The 20,303-nt window shown below is 40.6% G+C and overlaps 1 protein-coding gene across 12 annotated transcripts in view; it reads right to left on the reverse strand.

Moving 5' to 3' along the window:
* Positions 1 to 655: 655 nt before the first annotated feature.
* The window catches only part of Yap1 (Yes1 associated transcriptional regulator), a 102,457-nt gene continuing 82,809 nt past the window's right edge, over positions 656 to 20,303 (reverse strand). For all 12 annotated transcript variants that reach the window (XM_074066835.1, XM_020167811.2, XM_020167816.2 and 9 more), the window contains 3 exons: positions 9,389 to 9,519; positions 5,249 to 5,361; positions 656 to 3,646 (listed from right to left, as the gene is read on the reverse strand). In XM_074066835.1, the coding sequence (XP_073922936.1) occupies positions 3,408 to 3,646; positions 5,249 to 5,361; positions 9,389 to 9,519 (483 nt within the window). In that variant the 3' untranslated portion in view covers positions 656 to 3,407. The remainder of the gene's footprint in view (positions 3,647 to 5,248; positions 5,362 to 9,388; positions 9,520 to 20,303) is intronic.

The raw sequence follows: 20,303 nt of genomic DNA on the forward strand, positions 1-20,303 counted from the left end.
GTTTAAGGAAAGAATATATTTGAGCCACAAAAACAAAAAGGTATTACATAAGAAAAAATAATGTAACAATTTATGTAAGTACCTAGCACAAGCATGCGCTTACATCTAAAACAAAAAAGGTAACATCGTACTATATATATAGATATATATATATTTGACAAGTGTGCATTAAAGAAATCTCTAATATAAAGCATTTAAAAAGTAGAGAATACTTTTTGAAGATACAGAAAACAATTGTTAAGTTAGGCACACCACAATCCTCATAAACATGCTTGCTGAGATAAAACTCATCTGAGCACTGACTTCTCTCTCGGACGTGCAAAAGCCACGAAACTGTTACTCACTGGATGCTGTTCACCCTTGTGCATGTTTCTATGAATCCGGAAGCACATAATCCACCACTGTTCCTTTTCAGTTTCTCTGCCATGTCCCGCACAAAATGCACCTACTTAATACAAGTACTTAACACAGCAACATTTGAATCACAGCCGCTTCCTCGCCTTTCTTTTTTCTCATTTAAAAAAAAGGCACTGTACTTACAACAGTTATTGCAACAAACAGTGCCTCAGACAATCTGAAACTCCAAATCAATGTGCTTCCATAGGTCGAAGAAGCCCTAACTGAAAAGAACACAAATGTAAAAAGCTGATGAATGTAAGGATTATAAAATTGGTTTATTGTAAAAGAAATTCAAGAATAACCAGTTAAGTTCTTACCCCATGCTACCCAATTCAACCAAGAAGCATTAAACACTTTTACATTAGGAACGAGGACACACAACAGGAAGACTACATCAAGGCTGTGACCGAAAAAGAGGAAGGACCCTCAGGTCTCCTTCAGGGGGGTACAAAGGGTGGGATAAGATCAGAGCACTGCATCAGGTCCCACAGTGCTGCTGTGACATTGAGGTATAACTGGGCAAGTCAAAGTCAAGGGGAAAGGAAGACTCCATAGTCTTGTTCTGTGGGTGTACATCAGCGATTGAAATTTTAGGAACAACTGCCTTTGATGAGAGCAAGATGCAAGACAAGTCTTTATTGAAGAGAAAGAAGTTTATAAAGTTCCTATCCAGGCCCAGCTAACTCTTCACAACCCACTCCCACCTTCCACCCCCTGAGCTAAAGCTACTCTGCTGCTATTTAAGATGCAATCTTAGCTCGTGGCTTGCTGGTGGATTGTGGACCCTCCTTCAAGCAGCCTTGGTCTTCTGCACATTAGCGACATGCTGTATCATGCATTGAGTTTGCATTCCAGGTAGAATTTCATTGTTGTTTTAAAACTTAATCCATCTGCACAGTGGCCACTTCCCCCCAGACTTAATTCAAGATGGAATCTTACAACTTTTTTTTAATAAAAACTTTACAGTCAATTATTACGAATGACCAGCCTATGAATTATTATATACAATACAGTGATTGCATTTTTTGAGCACTGAAAGTACTTAAAGTTAAACTTCCATTTTTGCATTCCTCCAAATCAAAGAACCGAAATACTTAAGATTTCATAAATTTTTTTTAAAAAGTCTGTCTTCTCGTGCTGAGGCTTGTGATAGCAGCTTTGGCCAGGAAAAGAGATTTTTGTCTGTTATAAACCCTTGAAAATAAGGGCTTATTCTAGAAGCATTCAAAAGACCCTTGCATCACAGAGGTGCTAGCTGGTGCCACTATAATTCACAAGCAATTATTTACTTCATAGCTTATATTGAAGAGTTAATTCATGCTCATTTTGTTCCTTTAAAAAATATTCTTTGGAAACCATTATTCCTCCTTAGACACATACTCTATTTATATCTCTTCTTGTAAAAATAAAGGTATAATCATGCTTATCTCTATTTCTGTGCTAAACTCAACAACAATCAATATACATTTATTAATCTGACCACTTCACCAGTTAACTCATGACCTTATGGCATTCTACATAGTACCCAGATTCAATGTTTAGCACACAGAAGTAGGAGCGAGTCTTGTAAGAACAATCCTGTAAGGAATACTTCAATCTAGTCTTCAATGTGTTTTATTACAAATGAGAACTACTAGAATTTACATCCAAAACTAAGGCAAATGTAAAGTTCCAAAGCTAAAAAAAAGCTTGCTTCTGTCATGGACATTGCGAAATTCCTCTGTGACTTCCCTTAAAGACTCAAATCAGCCCAAGGGGGAGAATAAAGCCATTTCTTGTTTGCTCCTCTCCAGTTCATCAGATAACATTTATCGTGTGTCCAGAGGGCACAGAGTACTCCTCTAGGCACTATCCATAGTGACAACACTTTACAGAATGCTACACTACCTCAAACACCTGCAGATTGCCCCAACCAATTTAAACTACTCATGAAACATAAACTACTAGTTACGTATTTTAAATGCATACATTCAAAGCTACCACTGAAAAATAAACTGGAAAGTAGGCAAACCTAAAAAACAAAAACAGAACAAGAAAACAAATAAACACCAAAACAAGATACATTCTGCTATCGAACTATTATAAACATTGTAAGTGTGTGTGTATATAGAGAGCAGATAATCAAGATTTAAATACAATGGTAAAAAACCAGAAATAGAGAATTTATCAAAAGAACTACAATTACCATCCCAAGCTACACTATTAACAGATTCACTAATATAGTAATTTGCCTAGGTTCTGACAAAACCAACCAAAAAACACCCACAAAATATCCACCCAAACCTATACTAGAGTATGTGGCAATAATTAATATGTTTCTATGGAAATTGTCTCATGCCTTATAAGCTCCTATATAAAATCAAGGTCACTATGTGACTAATGATAGCACTAGGAGGGAAAAAAAAAAAAAAAAAAAAAAACCCCAAACAACAGTGAAACTAAAACAGTCTTCAGCCTTGGTTTCAGCTATCTCTCCAAATCACCATTAGGTATTTAATATCCGATGTGACATTTTTGGTTTGTCAGACCAGTAAGACATGTTTTTCCACTGGCCAAAGGCAGCTGAAGGAACAATTCTTGGATAAACTAAATGTTGTGACATGAAGCATTTCAAACCAAGTCTGAGTATTTAGTTAAAATGATTGGTGACCATCTAACTGGGCAAAAGGAATGGTATCCATCATCCGAACAGGCTCACTTTCCCCAGCCCCAGGAACAAACAGTAGTTATAACAGCAAAACAAACAAACAAACAAAACAAAAAAAAAAAAAAATTTTTTTTTTTTTTTTTTGATTCTTTAGGGCCAACTGTGAAAGAGGTCAGCAATATATTAAAAGCAGCAGTGGACAAGGAAGAGCAAAATAGTGGATGAAAGAATCTTGCTGGACGTTTGTTCATCTTTTTCTGTTAGCCAGAAAACTGCACCTGGCTTATTTGGAAATTTCAGGTATGCACGTCTTATCTCCTTAGATCCTTCACAGATTTAGAAATCAGTCTACCTGAGGGCTCTATAACCAGGTAAGAAAGCTTTCTTTATCTAGCTTGGTGGCAGCCAAAACAGACTCCATGTCATTAAGGATGTCAGAGCTCAAAGCTTCCTGCAGACTGGGCATCAACTCCTCTCCTTCTATGTTCATTCCATCTCCTTCCAGTGTTCCAAGGTCCACATTTGTCCCAGGGATGGCTTCCAGGTAGTCTGGGAAACGGTTCTGCTGTGAGGGAAGGGTGCTTTGGTTGATTGTATCACCTGGTTGGAAGAGAGAGAGATAACAAAGTCCTTTTTGAAAAGTTAACATTGGAGCACCATCATGAGCACAGAAATGCACAGAGAAAGAAAAGCACTCCTGACTGACCTCAACCTCTGCCTAGGATTTGTTATTTAGAAATCAATGCACAGGTACAGAACGTCAATGCCAAGTTTACTTATGCTTCACTGTACAGCTCTACTGCTTATTATTAAATGCTGAGCACTGAAGGGGGTTGTGAAAAAGTGAAAAATCCTTTGAAAAATTCTGGCCAGCAGGATGAGAAAGAACGGGTACACCACACAACAGCATTGCTACTCACGGCCTTGCAGATATGCACCACTGCAGGAAGATGAAATAAGAAGTGAACGGGACAGACCTGCCTTTCTTTCTTGTGGACACAGTGGGCAGGACTAAAATAAGGGGCTGCAGAGATACACTTCACTCTATTCTTGAAGACCCATGTTAGCAACAGCAAAGCGACCCTCCCACAAGTTCATGAATAATCAATGTTCCTAGCCTTGCTTCTGTTTCCTAATCTTACCTGGCCACAGAGTCTTTTTTATTTTTGTTTTTTTGCATATGACATTAACATTCCTCAGAGCTCCACTAGAACATTCTTTCAGAAAAACCAATGTGAACCACTAAGTGCTACAGGGGTGTCGAGAAAATGAGAGGAATAAGGACAGGTGTTGGTGCATGAGATGAGTCTGAAATGGCTCCTAAGGTTGACTTAAGATCTGGGTAAGCAGAGAGGAAGGGGTAGCATGAATTCTAGGAACCACTGTATTTACAAGTTGTAGAAGCACAGGCACACGAGACTTCCCAAACATGTTCAGAAGAGAGGTTTGTCAGCCAAAGAGCTAGCTAACTATAACTTCTTCACCTCCCTGATAATTCCTATGCTCTGCTCACCAGGTGAGTCATGGAGAAATACCCTGTGAGACAGGTATTTTTCAGTTCCCACAAGACTTATACTGGCATTTTAACCATCGAGCCATTCCCACGCTGAGGCCTGCAACACTTCACCTGGACCAAACCAAAACCCTCAGAGAAAAGATGGGCAGACAATGAGCCGCACGTAGAAAACTTTCTTCCAAATTAAGAACACAAATCTGTCTATATCTTTCTTTCCTTTCTTCACCCACCCCCCACCTCTCTCTCTCTCTGGCTCTTTGTTTTTTTTTTGGTGGCACTGGCCACCAAAAAGGTTAGTTTGAACTCAGGGCCTCATGCTTGCTAGGCAGGGGCTCTGCTGCTTGAGCCATGCCTCTGGGCTCTCAATTACCTTTTCAATTAACATGTTGAAATTAGTCATGTTATGATTTCATTCAGACAGAGCTAAGATATCCAGTACATGATATTTAAAAAGCAGGAAAAGACTTAAACTATAAACCACTATAGAAAACAAAGCAGGCTCAAAAGCCGGGCAGGCCTAGTGGTAACACCTATGATCCCAGCACTTGGGAGGTGGAGGCAGAAAACTCCATCTAAATTGATGCTCACAGAACTTTAACTGGTTTTCTTCTGAACAAATTTTGCTCACAATCGCTTATCAGACCTGAGCCTGAAAGTCACAGTTCTCAGCGGAGTATAGAACGGACCTGTATCCATTTCATCCACACTGTTCAGGAAGTCATCCGGGGTCCGAGGGACACTGTAGCTGCTCATACTCAGCCCGCTGTCTGTGCTCTCATCCCGAGAGTGATAGGTGCCACTATTAAAAAAAAAAAAAAAGGGAAGACTGATGCTAACAATTTAGAAATCAATTTAGAGGCAACAATAAATACCTGCTAAGTGTCAACATGATTTTTTTTTTTTTATTATTCATATGTGCATACAAGGCTTGGGTCATTTCTTCCCCCTGCCCCCACCCCCTCCCTTACCACCCACTCCACCCCCTCCCTCTCCCCCCCACCCCCTCAATACCCAGCAGAAACTATTTTGCCCTTATTTCTAATTTTGTTGTAGAGAGAGTATAAGCAATAATAGGAAGGAACAAGGGTTTTTGCTGGTTGACATAAGGATAGCTATACAGGGCATTGACTCACATTGATTTCCTGTGCGTGGGTGTTACCTTCTAGGTTAATTCTTTTTCATCTAACCTTTTCTCTAGTTCCCTTTTCCTATTGGCCTCAGTTGCTTTTAAGGTATCTGCTTTAGTTTCTCTGCGTTAAGGGCAACAAATGCTAGCTAGTTTTTTAGGTGCCTTACCTATCCTCACCCCTCCCTTGTGTGCTCTCGCTTTTATCATGTGCTCAAAGTCCAATCCCCTTGTTGTGTTTGCCCTTGATCTAATGTCCACATATGAGGGAGAACATACGATTTTTGGTCTTTTGGGCCAGGCTAACCTCACTCAGAATGATGTTCTCCAATTCCATCCATTCAACATGATTTTTGAAGAGGATTAGTGAAAATTCTTGCCCTACAGTGCCTTCAAGGCCACACTCAGCCTGTGCTGTGGGATGAAATGTCAGGCTAATCCTGATTGAAGTGGACGGTGCCAAAGGACCACGGTCTCTCTTGAGGCTCTGTGATTGGTGACAGTGTGAAAGAAAAATGACAGACCCACCTAATGTTCCTGGCTGACAGAAAATTCTCAGCATAGCTCTTCTTTCTGGAATATCTGAATGGAGGGATGGGAGGGACAGGATGGCATAAGATTGCCACACTTCATGTAGCTTGAAGGCTTCAAGGTTCCAGTTCCACAGGTGGTGGAGGGCAGTGAGACAGGCCTGCACTAGACTCACATTAAATTCCTAGCTCCTGGGCAGAGAGCTTAAGCCAAGGAAAACCCAAACTCAAATAAAGAACCAGAATCCCTTTTTGTTCTGGGCCAAAACAGACAAGAGAAGAATTTCCATAGCTTGATCTCATTCCTTCTAGTGGTGGTGATAGATGAGGGGGTGTGGGGGACCCAAACACCTCAGCATAACACAGGAAGACTTAACAGCTCCAGTTGTAGAGAAGCTCAAGAAAACACAATGCACATCCCTTGAGGGAAAACGTAAGCCAAGGCAGACTCTCACTGAAGGGTATGTGAAGTTTCCCAGATTTACATACAGGAGTGGTAAGTACCCTCAGAATATTATTTTCATAAATAGAATGCTTTTCTAAGCTAGCAGCACAAAGACAGCTGGCAGTAACTGTAAAACTCTGAGTTCTGTTAAGACTAGAAAGTCTTAGGTAATTGTTATTCTTCTTGTTGCTTTCTGAACACGAAGGTGAACTTTCCCCACACAATGGACATCTAAGCAACTGCTTAACTTACAACAAAGCTAAAAAAACACCAGTATCCCCAAAGCTTTAAGACTGAGATTTAACGACTGCTCAAGGTTAAAAGGTCAGCACTGTAGATCTCCTCCCTAAATCATTCAGCACATTTGCTAAGTCCTCATCCTCTTTCAGAGTACTGCAACACTGGTTTACTCTATGCTTCTGCCAGATCCGAAAAGCCTCACACGGATCCAAGAGCCTCTGAGATCATTTGTGTACAATACAGCCATGTGGGAAGGTCGCGGGATGTGATTTGTTTTTATTTTGAATGCCCTGGCCTGGGACAAGTCACCACTCTGTTTTCACTGCTACACATGGCACACACTTCAAGCCGTTTGTGTCTGCTATGGAGGAGGTGAACTGTTAACACCAGTCTCGCAGAACTCATTCTGAACCACAGGAAGCACACTGCCCTTCCCCAAGAGTTTTTAGGGCCATCTTCCTGCCTTTGGGACTGCTCCCTGAAGAGTCCACCTTCTTCAGGTCCCACCCAGTCAACTACACTGGCACACATGTGACAGTACCAGGCAGGCAAAGGTAACAACAAACCTCCAAGCCTCCAACAAAGATGCTTATAAGAGGTGCCCAACTTGAGAGAGGGAAGCTGAACAGATGCCCTAATGAGTTCTGCTGTATATGGCTGAATGAACTGTGTGAGTAAAATGCTTTCAGGACAAGGAAGGGAGCTGAGAAGTAAATGAGAATGGTCTCGTGGAACGGGTATGTGAGCTGGCTGTGGTGTATCCCAGAATGAGAGGGAGATAAGGGGCCACTGCACCACTGCTTACAGTCAATTCACGGCAAGTTAGAGGACAAAAGTGTTTAGAGCTTAAGGAACTGCTGTACACCAACTACTAAGCAAGGGAGAAATTAAGAGTCAAACTTGAAGTTACTGTTGTTCATGCCTGTGACCCCTGCACTCAGGAGGCTGAGATAAGAGCATACAAAACCAGCCTGGGCTACACTGTCAGACTTAATTGAACAGGAAAAGGAATAGGGGCTGCTATGGAGAGTGACTGTCCAATTCTGTCCTTAGACAAATGACATGGATCATCTGCACTCTGATCTTACCAGAAGAGAACCTCACACTGTGGCCCAGATCTCATCTAAAGTTTGAAGGAAATATTTTCACAAGTATTTCCTGTTAGAAGGCCATTTTTAAAATGGGTTAGGCCTTCAATGAGGTAGGAACTGATCTAAAACTTTTCTTGTGGAAGAAAAAAATTTCTCGGTTCTCTGCCTTTCCTCATCAAGCTCAGTTTCAGTCCAGGACAAGAAGCTTCTATCATCACTCATTTTAGGCAGAGCTTTAAGTTGTGTGTGTGTCAAGAGAGGTAAACACAGACAAAGTACAATGCAGCTGACCTTCAAAATCAATCCTCCAGTCAGGCCACCCAGCATATGAGCTATCTGAAAACTGGGAGAATGACAGAAAATTCCACTGATGTAGGTATTTTTAATGGGATGAAATATTCTGTTTTTCTTAGAATTATGGCGTTTTCAATTTAATTGGTGAGAAATGAAAAGGCAGGATAATCCCTTTCCTTAGCCAATTTTAAAAGTGTGTTGCTTAGTCAGGCACAGATGGTGCACGCCTGTAATGCCAGCTACTTGGGAGGACTGTGGTTCAAAGCCAGCCCAGGCAAATAGTCTGGGAGACCCCCCCATCTCCAAAATAACCAGAGCAAAATGACTGGAGGTGTGGCTCAAGCGGTAGAGTGCAAGCCCTGAGTTCAAACTCCAGTCCCACCAAAAAAAAAAAACACTTTTAAAAATTGAAATACAATAGGTATTTTATAACCCTGAAGAATGAATTTTAGTGGAATGTTAATTTTAAGTGGCTTTCAGGGAAAAAAAACACTACCTGTTTCAGTTTATAGTTCGTAGCAGTTTATATATCACAATCTGCCCCAAATCCCAAATCGAAGAATTGTGGTAACTCATTAAGAAGCCTTCTCAAGCTATGTTACTTCCAAACACTGCCACTCATCATAGCACAGGTTTTAAAAGGGGCACAACCTTTTCTTTTATCTCCTTGACCTATAGCCTTAAAAACACGTGGCCTCATGGTGCTCCCGGAAGGGACCTCTTGGGCTGAACAGCTATGTGAAAAATTCCTGTAATGGTCTGCCACTGCTGTCCTAGGTAGGTTTCACATGTTGCTTCGTGTTTCTACAGTTTTATGTGACTGTTAGTCAACGGTAGCACAGGCAGAACAAACACGCCGTGACTCTGAGTAAGTACCCTCCCCAGCTGTCTCAACAGCTCACTTCCTCCTACAGAAGAAGTTGTTTAATCCCGAACTTTTATTGTACTTGCCAGTTATGAAGAGATTCATGTACAGCTATGGGTTTTGGTCCACACAGATGTTCAGAATAGCCTCTTACAAGTGCTAAGCAGAATAACCTTAAAAAGCTTAAACCTTAAACAATCTCTTGCAGATATTGGCCAATAACACTCTCACTGACCTGTTCAGAAAGGGGTCTGAGCTATTGGTCGTCATTGTTCTCAATTCCTGAGACATCCCGGGAGAAGATACTGGATTTTGAGTCCCGCCATCCGGCTCCAGTGTTGGTAACTGGCTACGGAGAGCTAATTCCTGAAACAGAAAACAAGAACAAAGAGAATCAATCTACTGATTAACAAATTTACTGTAAATTGAAATAAATAAAATGCACATATTAGCTTGATACATGTAAAACTGAAGTATTAAAATCTACTTCAAAGTTAATACATTTCCTAAACAGAATAACCAAATTCTTCTATACAATTCAAGTGACTGAAAACTGAGGTACACAAATTGAAAGTTTGTCTAGTTCTATTAACCACAAACACAGACTTTGCTGCTTAGTCTCCTTACTATGGCAGACACTCCCAAATCTGCCCTTGGGGTACAATGGCAAGTCTGGTCTTTAAACATAACTCTTACAGCTTATATTTATTCACCAACTCTTACATGATTTTCCATGTTTGGGACCAGGCATACAATAAAGTAGAAAGAACACTGGATGATTTCTATGAGACACCAACCCTCTCCTACACTGACACTATATTACATTTTGCCATCAACTATCTCACTCTGACTTCAGATTTTTCTACCTTAATGTGGACATAGTTGTGTTCTATCCTCTAGCAGGGAAAAATATCTTCGGATTAAAAACATGAACCTGAAGTTTCTCCACCATACACCCCGGGCCTCAGTCTGCATCTGCTCAGGACCCCCAGGCCAGCTGTCTCACTCTGACCGAGCCCAATCCCTTCATTACTACTCTGTCCTTTTTCTCTCCTTTTTGCCATGCCTTAGTGACTCTCAAGTGTCACGCCTACTAAAACATCAGCTTCTCTGTCCATTTTTTGGTTTGGTTAGGAACATGGCTTTTTAACTCACCACGCACAATGCCGCCCCCAACCCATCTTCCTTGAGCCAAGTCCCTCCTCCCCTTCTTCACTGTGGTGCTGGGGGTTTGAACTCAGGACAAAACCCAGGCTGTTCTTGAACTCACAATCCTCCTACCTCAGTGCTTGAAATACAAGCAGCCACCATCATACTTGGCTAAATTCTTAACTACAGGACTAGGAGAGAATTTTGGTCTGTTAACTTGGATGAGGAAAAACATTATACATTAACTTTTTGCTAAATTCTGACTTAAGTTTGCATCATCCTCAATTATGAACACAGGCAATATAACAGTATTCATTCACTGTACCTCTGAGTTTTCATCAATATTTTCATAACACATAACAGCTTCAACAATCTTAAAATATCACTTATGGTCAATTTTATGTTAGTTACAAGACATACTACATGTCTTATAGTTATAAAACAATAAAGCGTGTTGTTTCAACATTTTTATATAATATCTTGATAAATTTACTAATAAAATTCCGTTTCCTTATAATTCTATTTGTTCTTCCTATACATTTAAAAAGCCCTTACTATTCTGAGAAGGGATTCACAGGTTCAGGTGGCTGCCCTGTATCCCTGTCCCCAACAGGCCAATTGCTTCTTGCACTCAATTTACTCAGCCCTTAACAGTTATCCATCTGTACAGATGGAACACACGGAACCTGGCTCAGGAGTTCCTGTCCCTCCAGCGTACCCCATGCCTCTTGACAGGACCCTACTAACCTTCATTTCCAGCCTATCTCGGTCATCCATGTGCACAGCCACCTCTTGACAGACCACCTCTAAAATCTTAAGTCACGTCTGAGACAATAATCAGTGTCTCACCTCTTTCTAATTGCACTGATCACCATGGAACTGCCAACAACCACACACAAAACTTACAATAACCCACAACTGAAATTCCTGGATCTCCTTTCAGATGCAAGGATGCCGACAAGCTCACTACTGTATTTCAATCATAAACTCCCCCAGTCACTCCCTGAAACTTAAAAATTTTTCTCCCAGAAATCTTACGTGCATGCTTTCTACTTTTGGACATTTTTCTTTCCACCCAGTTCCTGAACAACCTCTCCCCTGGCTCCACCAGCTCTTCAAACTCAAGAGCCTCCATGCCCTTCTCGCCTTTCTATTCTACTCTTTTGGCTCTCTTCAGCTTTCTATTTTTCCTTCTCCTTTTCAAGATTAAGCTCACAAAAGCACGTTCAGATTGCTGATACACATGATTTTATGTCAATCCAACAAATCCCAACCTAAACGAATGCTAAAATGTCCTTGCTTTATTTTTATATGAGATTACTAGGGGAAAAATCATGCCAGCGTTAAATCACTACAAATTCATGGTCTTCAGCCTTGGTTGGGCCCACGGTACCACACGCTGATTTTTTTCAGGTGGGCGGGGGGTTCTTGCTCAGGTTTTGCAACCTCATGTACTCTTTCTCAAGCTCCAAATAGTTAACAGTACACTTCCATCTCTTTCCATTTAAATAAGCGTTTTCTGATTGTTCCTGTCACCTCTGTTCCTTCAAAGGTATCGATCTTCATTTACCCATATCTTTGTAACTTCTCTTCCAGTCTCAGAAAACAAGTTTGTTAAAAAGCCAACCTGCTCTCTCAGTGGTTTTGGGGATCTCTTCTGCTTTTTTTCTGTCTATCCTCTATCAGTGACTCCTCCCATTCTCATCCTGCAAAGTGAGAAGTGGCTTTCCAACAATGGCAGTGCTCTCCTCAGGCCTGTGCACCACAGCCTCTTAGTGCCATGTCTTCCCACATGCTGTCCTCACGTAAGCACTTGTCCTTCTTCCCATTATCTGAGACTTGGTGAGGGCACCGCCTTCCCAGGTAACTCCCCATCATGAACCCATCTCCACTGAGACTGGGTTAGACATAAAGATGCTGTGTCTTTAACATTGTGAGCACATACAACATGTTCACAGCACCTGTCACTGGATACTGTGATTATTTATTTCTCCCATGCTTCCTAAGGGCAGAGTGACTCGATTGTTCTGAAGCATAAACAATAGCTTCTGACAGTCTGAAGAATCTGTGCTACTCATAAAATAGGATGAATTTTGTAGTATGCTTTAAAATGAATGAAATTATAGGCTCTGGATAAAGCCGAGACATAGGAATCTGGAACAAAGCTATGGTTCTTTCAAAACAAGGGAGCATCTGAGAATGCTGTGAGGCCTTATTTGATTTGTTCCACAGTGCTGGAGATCAACTGAACTACATCCTGCCCTCACTGGGGTTTACCAAAGGATGTTCTTGTTCCGTCTACCTTGCTTTGAACTCCTCAATCCAAAGCAAGAACAGCACACCTGAAAACCATCATGAGAATCTCTGAACATACTTCCCACAATATTTTTACAGCTTTTTATTTTCCAGAAAGCTCCCACATTTTCAAGACTTCATGACGTTAAAATGAATACCAGACTCTGTGTTTTTGTTTGGAATTTTGTCACTATGCACGTTCAAAATTATCTTTACAACTAAATTCCTAGTATTGATATACACTGTGGAACCCACTACCCAGCTTTACAGAGAAAGGTAACTTAGAGACATGGACAAAAAGACAAACCATTCCAAACTACCTAAGGAGATAGCACACCTCCAAAGGGCTATGGAAATACCTTCTCAAACTGTGAGCTCTGACCAAGAAGGATTCACGTAAATGACCTGAGAGGAGTAATGAACAGAACGCTATTCTACCGGTGATGGATGACAGCATTATTTGATGTGAAAACAAGGCCAATGATACAAATAAATCATACAGCTGACAAGCACCACACTCAAGGCATGAATATTTGGCTGAATTTTGAAATTTCTAGTGACAGTGAACAGAACTGGATAAATCAAATACCCTACATAATTTTTTCTTAAGTCTTCAAGAATTGGGATGTACTTATTTGTTTACTAATTCGACAGGGGTCCTGCTATGTAGCCCAGGTTGGCCTCCAATTCAAGACCCTCATGCCTCACCTCCGAGGGCTGGGATTACAGGCATGTGCCACCACACCTGGCTCCTAAGTAATTTTGAACAGCTTTACTGAGATATAACCGATATGTGATAAGCTGTGCATAAAGTGTGGTTTGGCAAATTTTAAATTTTATGCACACCTCTGAAGTTTCCATGAAAATCAAGATCACCCTCCGCAATTTTCTCCTGCTTCTGTGCCCCCTGCACTCCTACCCTCAGAAACTGATGCTCTGCATGTTGTCACCATAGGGCCATTGGTGATTTATAGAATTTTCCATGAGTGGAACCTTCAGCATGGCTTTCATTTAGCATGATTTCTAGAAACACTCATGTTCTAGCCACAGGTGGCTCCTGCTCGTTGCTAACATTTACTAAAGCCACACACACCTGCTTATTCATTCACTAGTAAGATATTTGGGTTGCTTCTAAATTTTGGCCTGGTATGGATACAAACTTTCACTTTTTGCATATAGTCTGAAGAATTTTAAAACCCAGAACTATTCTGCTTCCAAATTTCTGCCTTTCTCCTATTTTTCTAAAAGATGTGATCTATTTAATATGGAACCAAAATATTTACTGTTTTAAAAGAACTCAACCACTGAGCATACATCCCCAGCTCTTAAAGTATCTTTTCTGTCCTATGGGAAATTGTACTGCTATTAAATGAGAGAAGGGAAATAGAAGACCAGTGGCTCACGGTCAGGGTTGGGTGCATGAAGTTTACTACAAGACTGGGGGTGTGGCTCAAGTGGTAGAGCATTTGCCTAGCAAGCACTGAGGTCAATCCCCAGTACTGCAAGAAAGGAAAGGGGAAAAAAAAGCCAGCTCATTACATAAAGTGGGCAAGCCCATGCTGTCCTTATAAACCACCCTGGAAAATTCCCTCCAGATGAAGCTAGGACCATTGCTTTTACTACAGTGCAGAGAGCTGACTCCAAATGTGTCTCAGATTAGCTAAGATTTACAAGCTCAATGGGAAAAGCCACTACATATTTGTATCATTACAGAAGAAAATGCGCTAAAAATACTTGCTTCGTTTAGAAAACGTCAAATACTCTAGAAGAACTATTTGACCTTTGAAACACAGAACAGAAGCATGACTAAGTTTTGGCTGAATTTTCTATAACTTGCTTATTTCTCTATTTTTGAGACACTGTCAAACTATTTATTTTAACTACCTTTGGGAAAAGAGAAGTTTAACGAACTTGTATTTTTAGACCAGTATTCTAATTTTAGGCATTGTATTCAGGATAAAATAATCCAAAAACTCCTTAGAGATAGATGCAACTTTCAACACAGTTTTGTAGACAATCCAATTATGTCCCGAAGATTATTTCTGTAATAGTATGCCAGATTTACCAAATACAAAATAATCTTCATATTCATTCAAAATCTGTTCTTATGTTTGCTTGTTTGTTTTGAGTGCCAGGGATGGAACCCAGGACCTCACAAGTGCTGGGCAAGAGCACCAACACTGACCTACATCCCCACCCCCTAAAACATATTTTGATAACATTACTTTATTATAACGAAAATCATTTTCTATATAAGATACATAAGGCTGACTTTATAATAAAATGAGTTTATGTGGAATAAATTTTTGATTAAAAACTTATTAACTTCATTCCATACTTATGTGAATTAAAATTATTTTTTCTAAAGTCACTAGCAAAAGGTTTATATTACCATGAAACAAATTTTCTTACTTCCTAGCTAAAATTCTTCTTTTATGTACTACATTCACTTTCATATTTACAATCCTTGCTAAGGCTGTGAGGAACTACTTAGAATGAAAACCCACTTAACTGTCCTTCGCTGGATAGGACAGCTTATGGGAGAAACTCTGGAGGTCTTTTTGGTCTTGTATTTTTTAAAATTGTTCTAATTTCTTTTACTTTTTTACTTTTGGTTTTCTGAGGCAGGGTCTCACTACATAGCCCAGGATGACCTCAAACTCAGAATTCTTTTGCCTTAGGCTACAACTGGGATTACAGGCATGTACCATCGCACCCAGCTAAACTTGCTGTTTTCATGTACGGTGTCCTTCAAATGCTGACTAGGTAAATCAGGAAGTGGGGTTCATTCTGCTTCTGAGTTCTGCCTTCTTAAACCTTCTTAAAGACAGTGAGCCAATACGCAGGTTGCTGTTTTTAGATCTGAATGAACTCCAAAGACCTGATAAAAAGGGATGGAAGGTAGGAGAAGAGACAGATGTCTGTTTTCCTGCATGAATAAATGTAATCTCCCCTCCCAAACTGATAATTTCTTCAAATACTAGTAATATCTTAACATGTTTTCTTATTGAACACAATGTAAGAAAATGTTTAGTACATTGAAAACATTAACATAAAAATTAATGAGTTGGGGAGGGGACTACCACGTGAATCTTCATTACTTTTTTTTTTTTGTGGTACTGGGATTTGAACTCAGGCTCTTCACCTTGAGCCGCTCCACCAGCCATTTTTGTGATGGGTATTTTCGAGATAGGGTCTTGCCAACTATTTGTCTGGGCTGGCTTCAAACCTTGACCCTCCTGATCTCTGCCCCCTGAGTAGCTAGGATTATAGGTGTGAGCCACCGGTGCCTGGCTTTAATTAATTTCTTAAAGCAATTTTTGTCTTTGTCAACGTAAAAGTGTGTCCATTTCTGGATAATGCATGGCACGTGAGTGAAGGAAGGGGTGGTGGTAACCAGTTTGTTTAAGGAAGGTTCACTTAGTGAGCTGGAAATCCAAATTTAAAGATGGAGAATAACTCCACAGCTATATCTTCTTACAGCTCATCCTAGTGTCAAAAAGGGCGTCTGGCCAACTCTACCTTCCACCCAGCTTCCCGCCATGGTATTTACCACATCTACGTCACTAGGACATGAAGTCATGCTTGAGTGCTGTCGGCTTTGCTTTCTGGTGCAGAGAAGGAACCCAGGACCCTGGGGGAGCCAGGCGACGCGCTGAGCTACATCTCCACCCTGTTCTGAGTCTGCGCCATTTACTAAGTCAACCTCAACTTCAGGACAACTTCTCTGACTGTAAGCAGTACACAGACAGATGCGGGGACAGCCAAGAGAACAGTACAATCCGCGAGCATGAGAACACACACCAGACATAGGTGCAGGTGGTGCGCTGCCTTGAAATTCACTCTTTCTGACAGGATTCTGTGATTAGGACTTTTGCCATTTGTGTCTCAAAGTGACATTATCACGGCATATTCAAATAGCAAGGGAACAATTTTCACGAATAAACAATCTAATAGTCTTCAGGGTTGAGGCTGAACCTTCTCCCCTTTTACACAAAGTTCACAACATACCCACCAAAAATAGATTCCCTGGAAAACTCAAATGACTATAATTTTTTCATAATTAGGACAACTAAGGAGAGAGACAATGTTGCAAAAAGCATTAAGAGGATTCTGAAACAGCTTTTCTACTGTCAGCTAACATGACAGTTTGGAGGGGAAAAAAAGCCAAATTCTTTGCTATTACTAAATTCAATGGGAAAGCAGTCGTTGACAATTGTTTTCATGTGGCTCTGAACTGTGCTGTTGTTTTGTTCTGTCTGACTAAAACTGTGGACATCTGAACCATGACTGTCAGTAACAACAGTGTACCTTTTATCAGTCACTCCACAAGGGACTGACTGAGCCTGACGCAGTCTTCTCAGTGCTGATAAGAACGGCAACTTTCTTTCTATTACAATAGTAATAGCTGCAAAATACTGAAGTCATGATTTCGATAAAGATGAAAATCACTATTTGCTCAGAAACAAAGTAATTTTAATAAGTTTTTTAGTGGTACTAGGATTTGAACTCAGGATCTTAAGCTGGCTAGGCAGGCAGGTACTCTATCACTTCAGCCATACCCTCAGCCCTTTTTTGTTTTTCATACTTTTTTGGATCTGGTCTTATAATTTTTTGCTTGGGCTGACTTCAAACCACAATCGTCTTAACCATGACTCCTGGGTAGCAGAGATTACAGCACTGCAACTACTGCCCAGCCTGTACCATACTTTTGATTACCTAAATTTGAATTCCATGGCTCATGAGATAAGACATCTTTATTTTTTTTTCCTTTCCTTTTCTTTCTTTCTTGGCTATACTGGGGTTTGAACTTAGGGCTTCTTGCATGCAAGGCAGGTTTAAGCCATGCCTCTAGCCACAACCTTGCCTTTTATTTTCTGGGGAGTTTCAAGAATTCTGGTAAGGACACTTGGGAATGACTTTTGACACAGGCCTTATAAGAGAAAGTGGAGACCCTTTCTTAATTGGGAAGAGAGCAGGGGCTGAGCGAGGTTCTCACTGATGGAAGAATGACTGATCCAGGATCAGTGCAGAGGAGGCTACTGACCACACTCCACGTGCTCGCTGCAGGGTCCAGCCTTCATCTTGCAGGCTTTGGGAACTCCAGGGATCAAGAAGCATGTGCTTTACTTAAACATGTTCACACTAGGGGAGCTCTCTTTCTTCAAACTGCTCTTGTCAGAAGACCCTGAGGCAGAAGCTCATTTTTGAATCTGGTCCTGGTCCCACAAAGGAGCGCCAGCATGAACTAGAAGCAGAAGGGGACCAGGACACCGAGTCCCAGTGCTCAAGCTCACACAGCAGCTATCAAAAGGCTGCTTCTGCTTCTGAGGATGCAAACTGTTTATGAAACATGAAAACTGTCAACAACTGACATGAACTTAAATTCTTAAGCTCTTATATAGTGGCACTGTAATAAATCAAAGTGAAATTGCCATGTTTAACTAAAAAGATAAATAACTACCTTTAAAAATGTTTTTTTTTCTTTCAAAATCTTTCAAAATCTTCCATTTCAGTATCACTTCAGTCCCTTGTCTTAGGATCTTTCACTATCTTGGCCACACTGGTGCTAGTGAATATGACTACAGAATTCCATAATACAGCCTTGACTTGTTAATTCTATCAGAAATATGTGAAGACAGCTTTTGAACTTAGCTATTCAAACACACTTGAAGTCTGGCTCCTTCCCACATCCTGCAGCACAGAAGGCATCATTACATGAAACAGTGGCATGAATTTCACTGCTGCACTAATTTCTCTAAGGAAAGCAAAATCAAACAAATGAACAATAAAGAAATCTCGGCCAGTCCCTGATATTCAAGAATTGAGTTCTGTGATTTACACTTTCTGTTCTTTGAGATTGGGAAGTCCTTTCTGGCTTTCTTGATGACCCTGGCAAATCCTACTTAAAGTCCCCTTAAGATGTGAGTCTTCACTGTTTCATCTTTCCTGACACTGGGGGACCCCACACAACCCCAAGCACCGTGCTGAAGCATGCCAACTGCCTTGAGCTGAAGGCCTGGACCAGCCTTAGAACCAGCCCTCTTTCTGACCTTCTCCTGGGTTTTTTCTCTTGACTCTTCCTTTCTCCCAAAAGCTGGCCACAGACACCAAACTCCTTTTCCCTGAGGTGAGTGATAGTAAACAGAAGCCCTCTCCCCCAATGCAAACCACTAAACCTGGAAATACTAACTACAACTTTAGCTACTTTTCTGCATAAGAGCTGGTCATAAAGACCTGTGCTGACTGACAGACACCAAGACCTCACTCTGTGCACTCAGCCTTTTCTGGGGTTCCCTCTCAGGCTCTTCCTATGAGGCCACATTTTCTGTTCTTTTTTCCCATTAGATTTCTACATAGCTGGCCATGTCTCCTTGAACCTAAGCATAAAAACAAAGTTTTTCCTGGGTCTTTGGGCTTTCATTTTGGAAGATTCTGGGGCACGTTAAAAACTCTGATAAGTTTACTATGCTTTTCTCTTGGTTTTTTTTTGTTTGTTTTTTGTTCTTTTTAAGTATAGGAATGTCAGCCATGACTTGAGGAAAACTGTCACTTTTCTGTCATTTTAACATCTACCTTCAGGTTATATAAAAATATGTAGGATAACAAAAATACACAAAGTGCTTCCCAGTTCCACCAGGTTCCATGTTTCTGGGCTACTGTAAATTTAATCCAACACTGGAATGTTACATATTTATTGACAAGTTAAAAAAAACCAAACAAACAAACACAGACTACAACATATATAAGAAATCAGTATTTTAAAAAACACTGTTTTGGGGTAGATTCCCAACCCAATGAACATTTATCTTTCTAAAGCTTTACTATTAAAAACAAAACAAAACACAACAATTCCCACCAACTTAATAACAGCAACTATTTCTCTCCTATTCAAGTATGAAATAAAGACCTCATAGCACTTAATTTATTCGCCAGGTTTAAGTTCTCAGTAGAGAGGAAAAAAAGGCACAGAGGGAAAGATTTTAATACCCACTTTTGGTTACACCACTTTTTATTTGATCCAAATGGAATTAGACTTAGTTCTCCTCTATTAGTTCCAACTGATCTGCTAAAAGCCTCCTTCAGAGGACAGCAAAGAGAAAATGTCTTCACTTTATAAATATCCAATGCTATGCTGGCTGGCCTTTGCAACTGAGCATGGTGTTCTACACTGAAGATGCCTGGTCGTGAGTTATTTCCTCACTTGGTCTTTTGATTAAACGCATGCATTTAAGGGATAGATAAAGAAAAATAGGAGCTGGAGGCATGGCTCAAGTGGTTGTCTAGCAGGCACCAGGCCAATTCAAACCACAGCATCATCACCACAAAAACCCAACAAAACCAAACCAAAAAGGATAACTAGAGCTTACTCTTGCAAAGCTAACTGGCCTCTCTGAGGACTGTATCTAACTTTATCAGCATGGTGCTCCAATGGACAAAGTCATGTTATCAAAAGTGCCTGACATTTGCCAGTTCCTGCTTCTACAGCTGGTTGATTCTAAAAACAGAGCGCCATTTAGACTAGTGCAGGAAGGACTACTTAGAAGATGAGGTGTTTACGGCAGCTTCTGTCCATCCGAGAAGTACAAGGGTCACTAGCTCCTCATTTCTTTAAATCTTGTAGCCCATAAACACAGAAAATACCTACTCCCCTCCCCTGCAAGAATGAGACTTTTCCCATGAGTCAGACAGAAGTCTCTGTCAGA

The sequence above is a fragment of the Castor canadensis genome, chromosome 2 (genome assembly GCF_047511655.1).
Source record: "Castor canadensis chromosome 2, mCasCan1.hap1v2, whole genome shotgun sequence".
Lineage (NCBI taxonomy): Eukaryota > Metazoa > Chordata > Mammalia > Rodentia > Castoridae > Castor > Castor canadensis.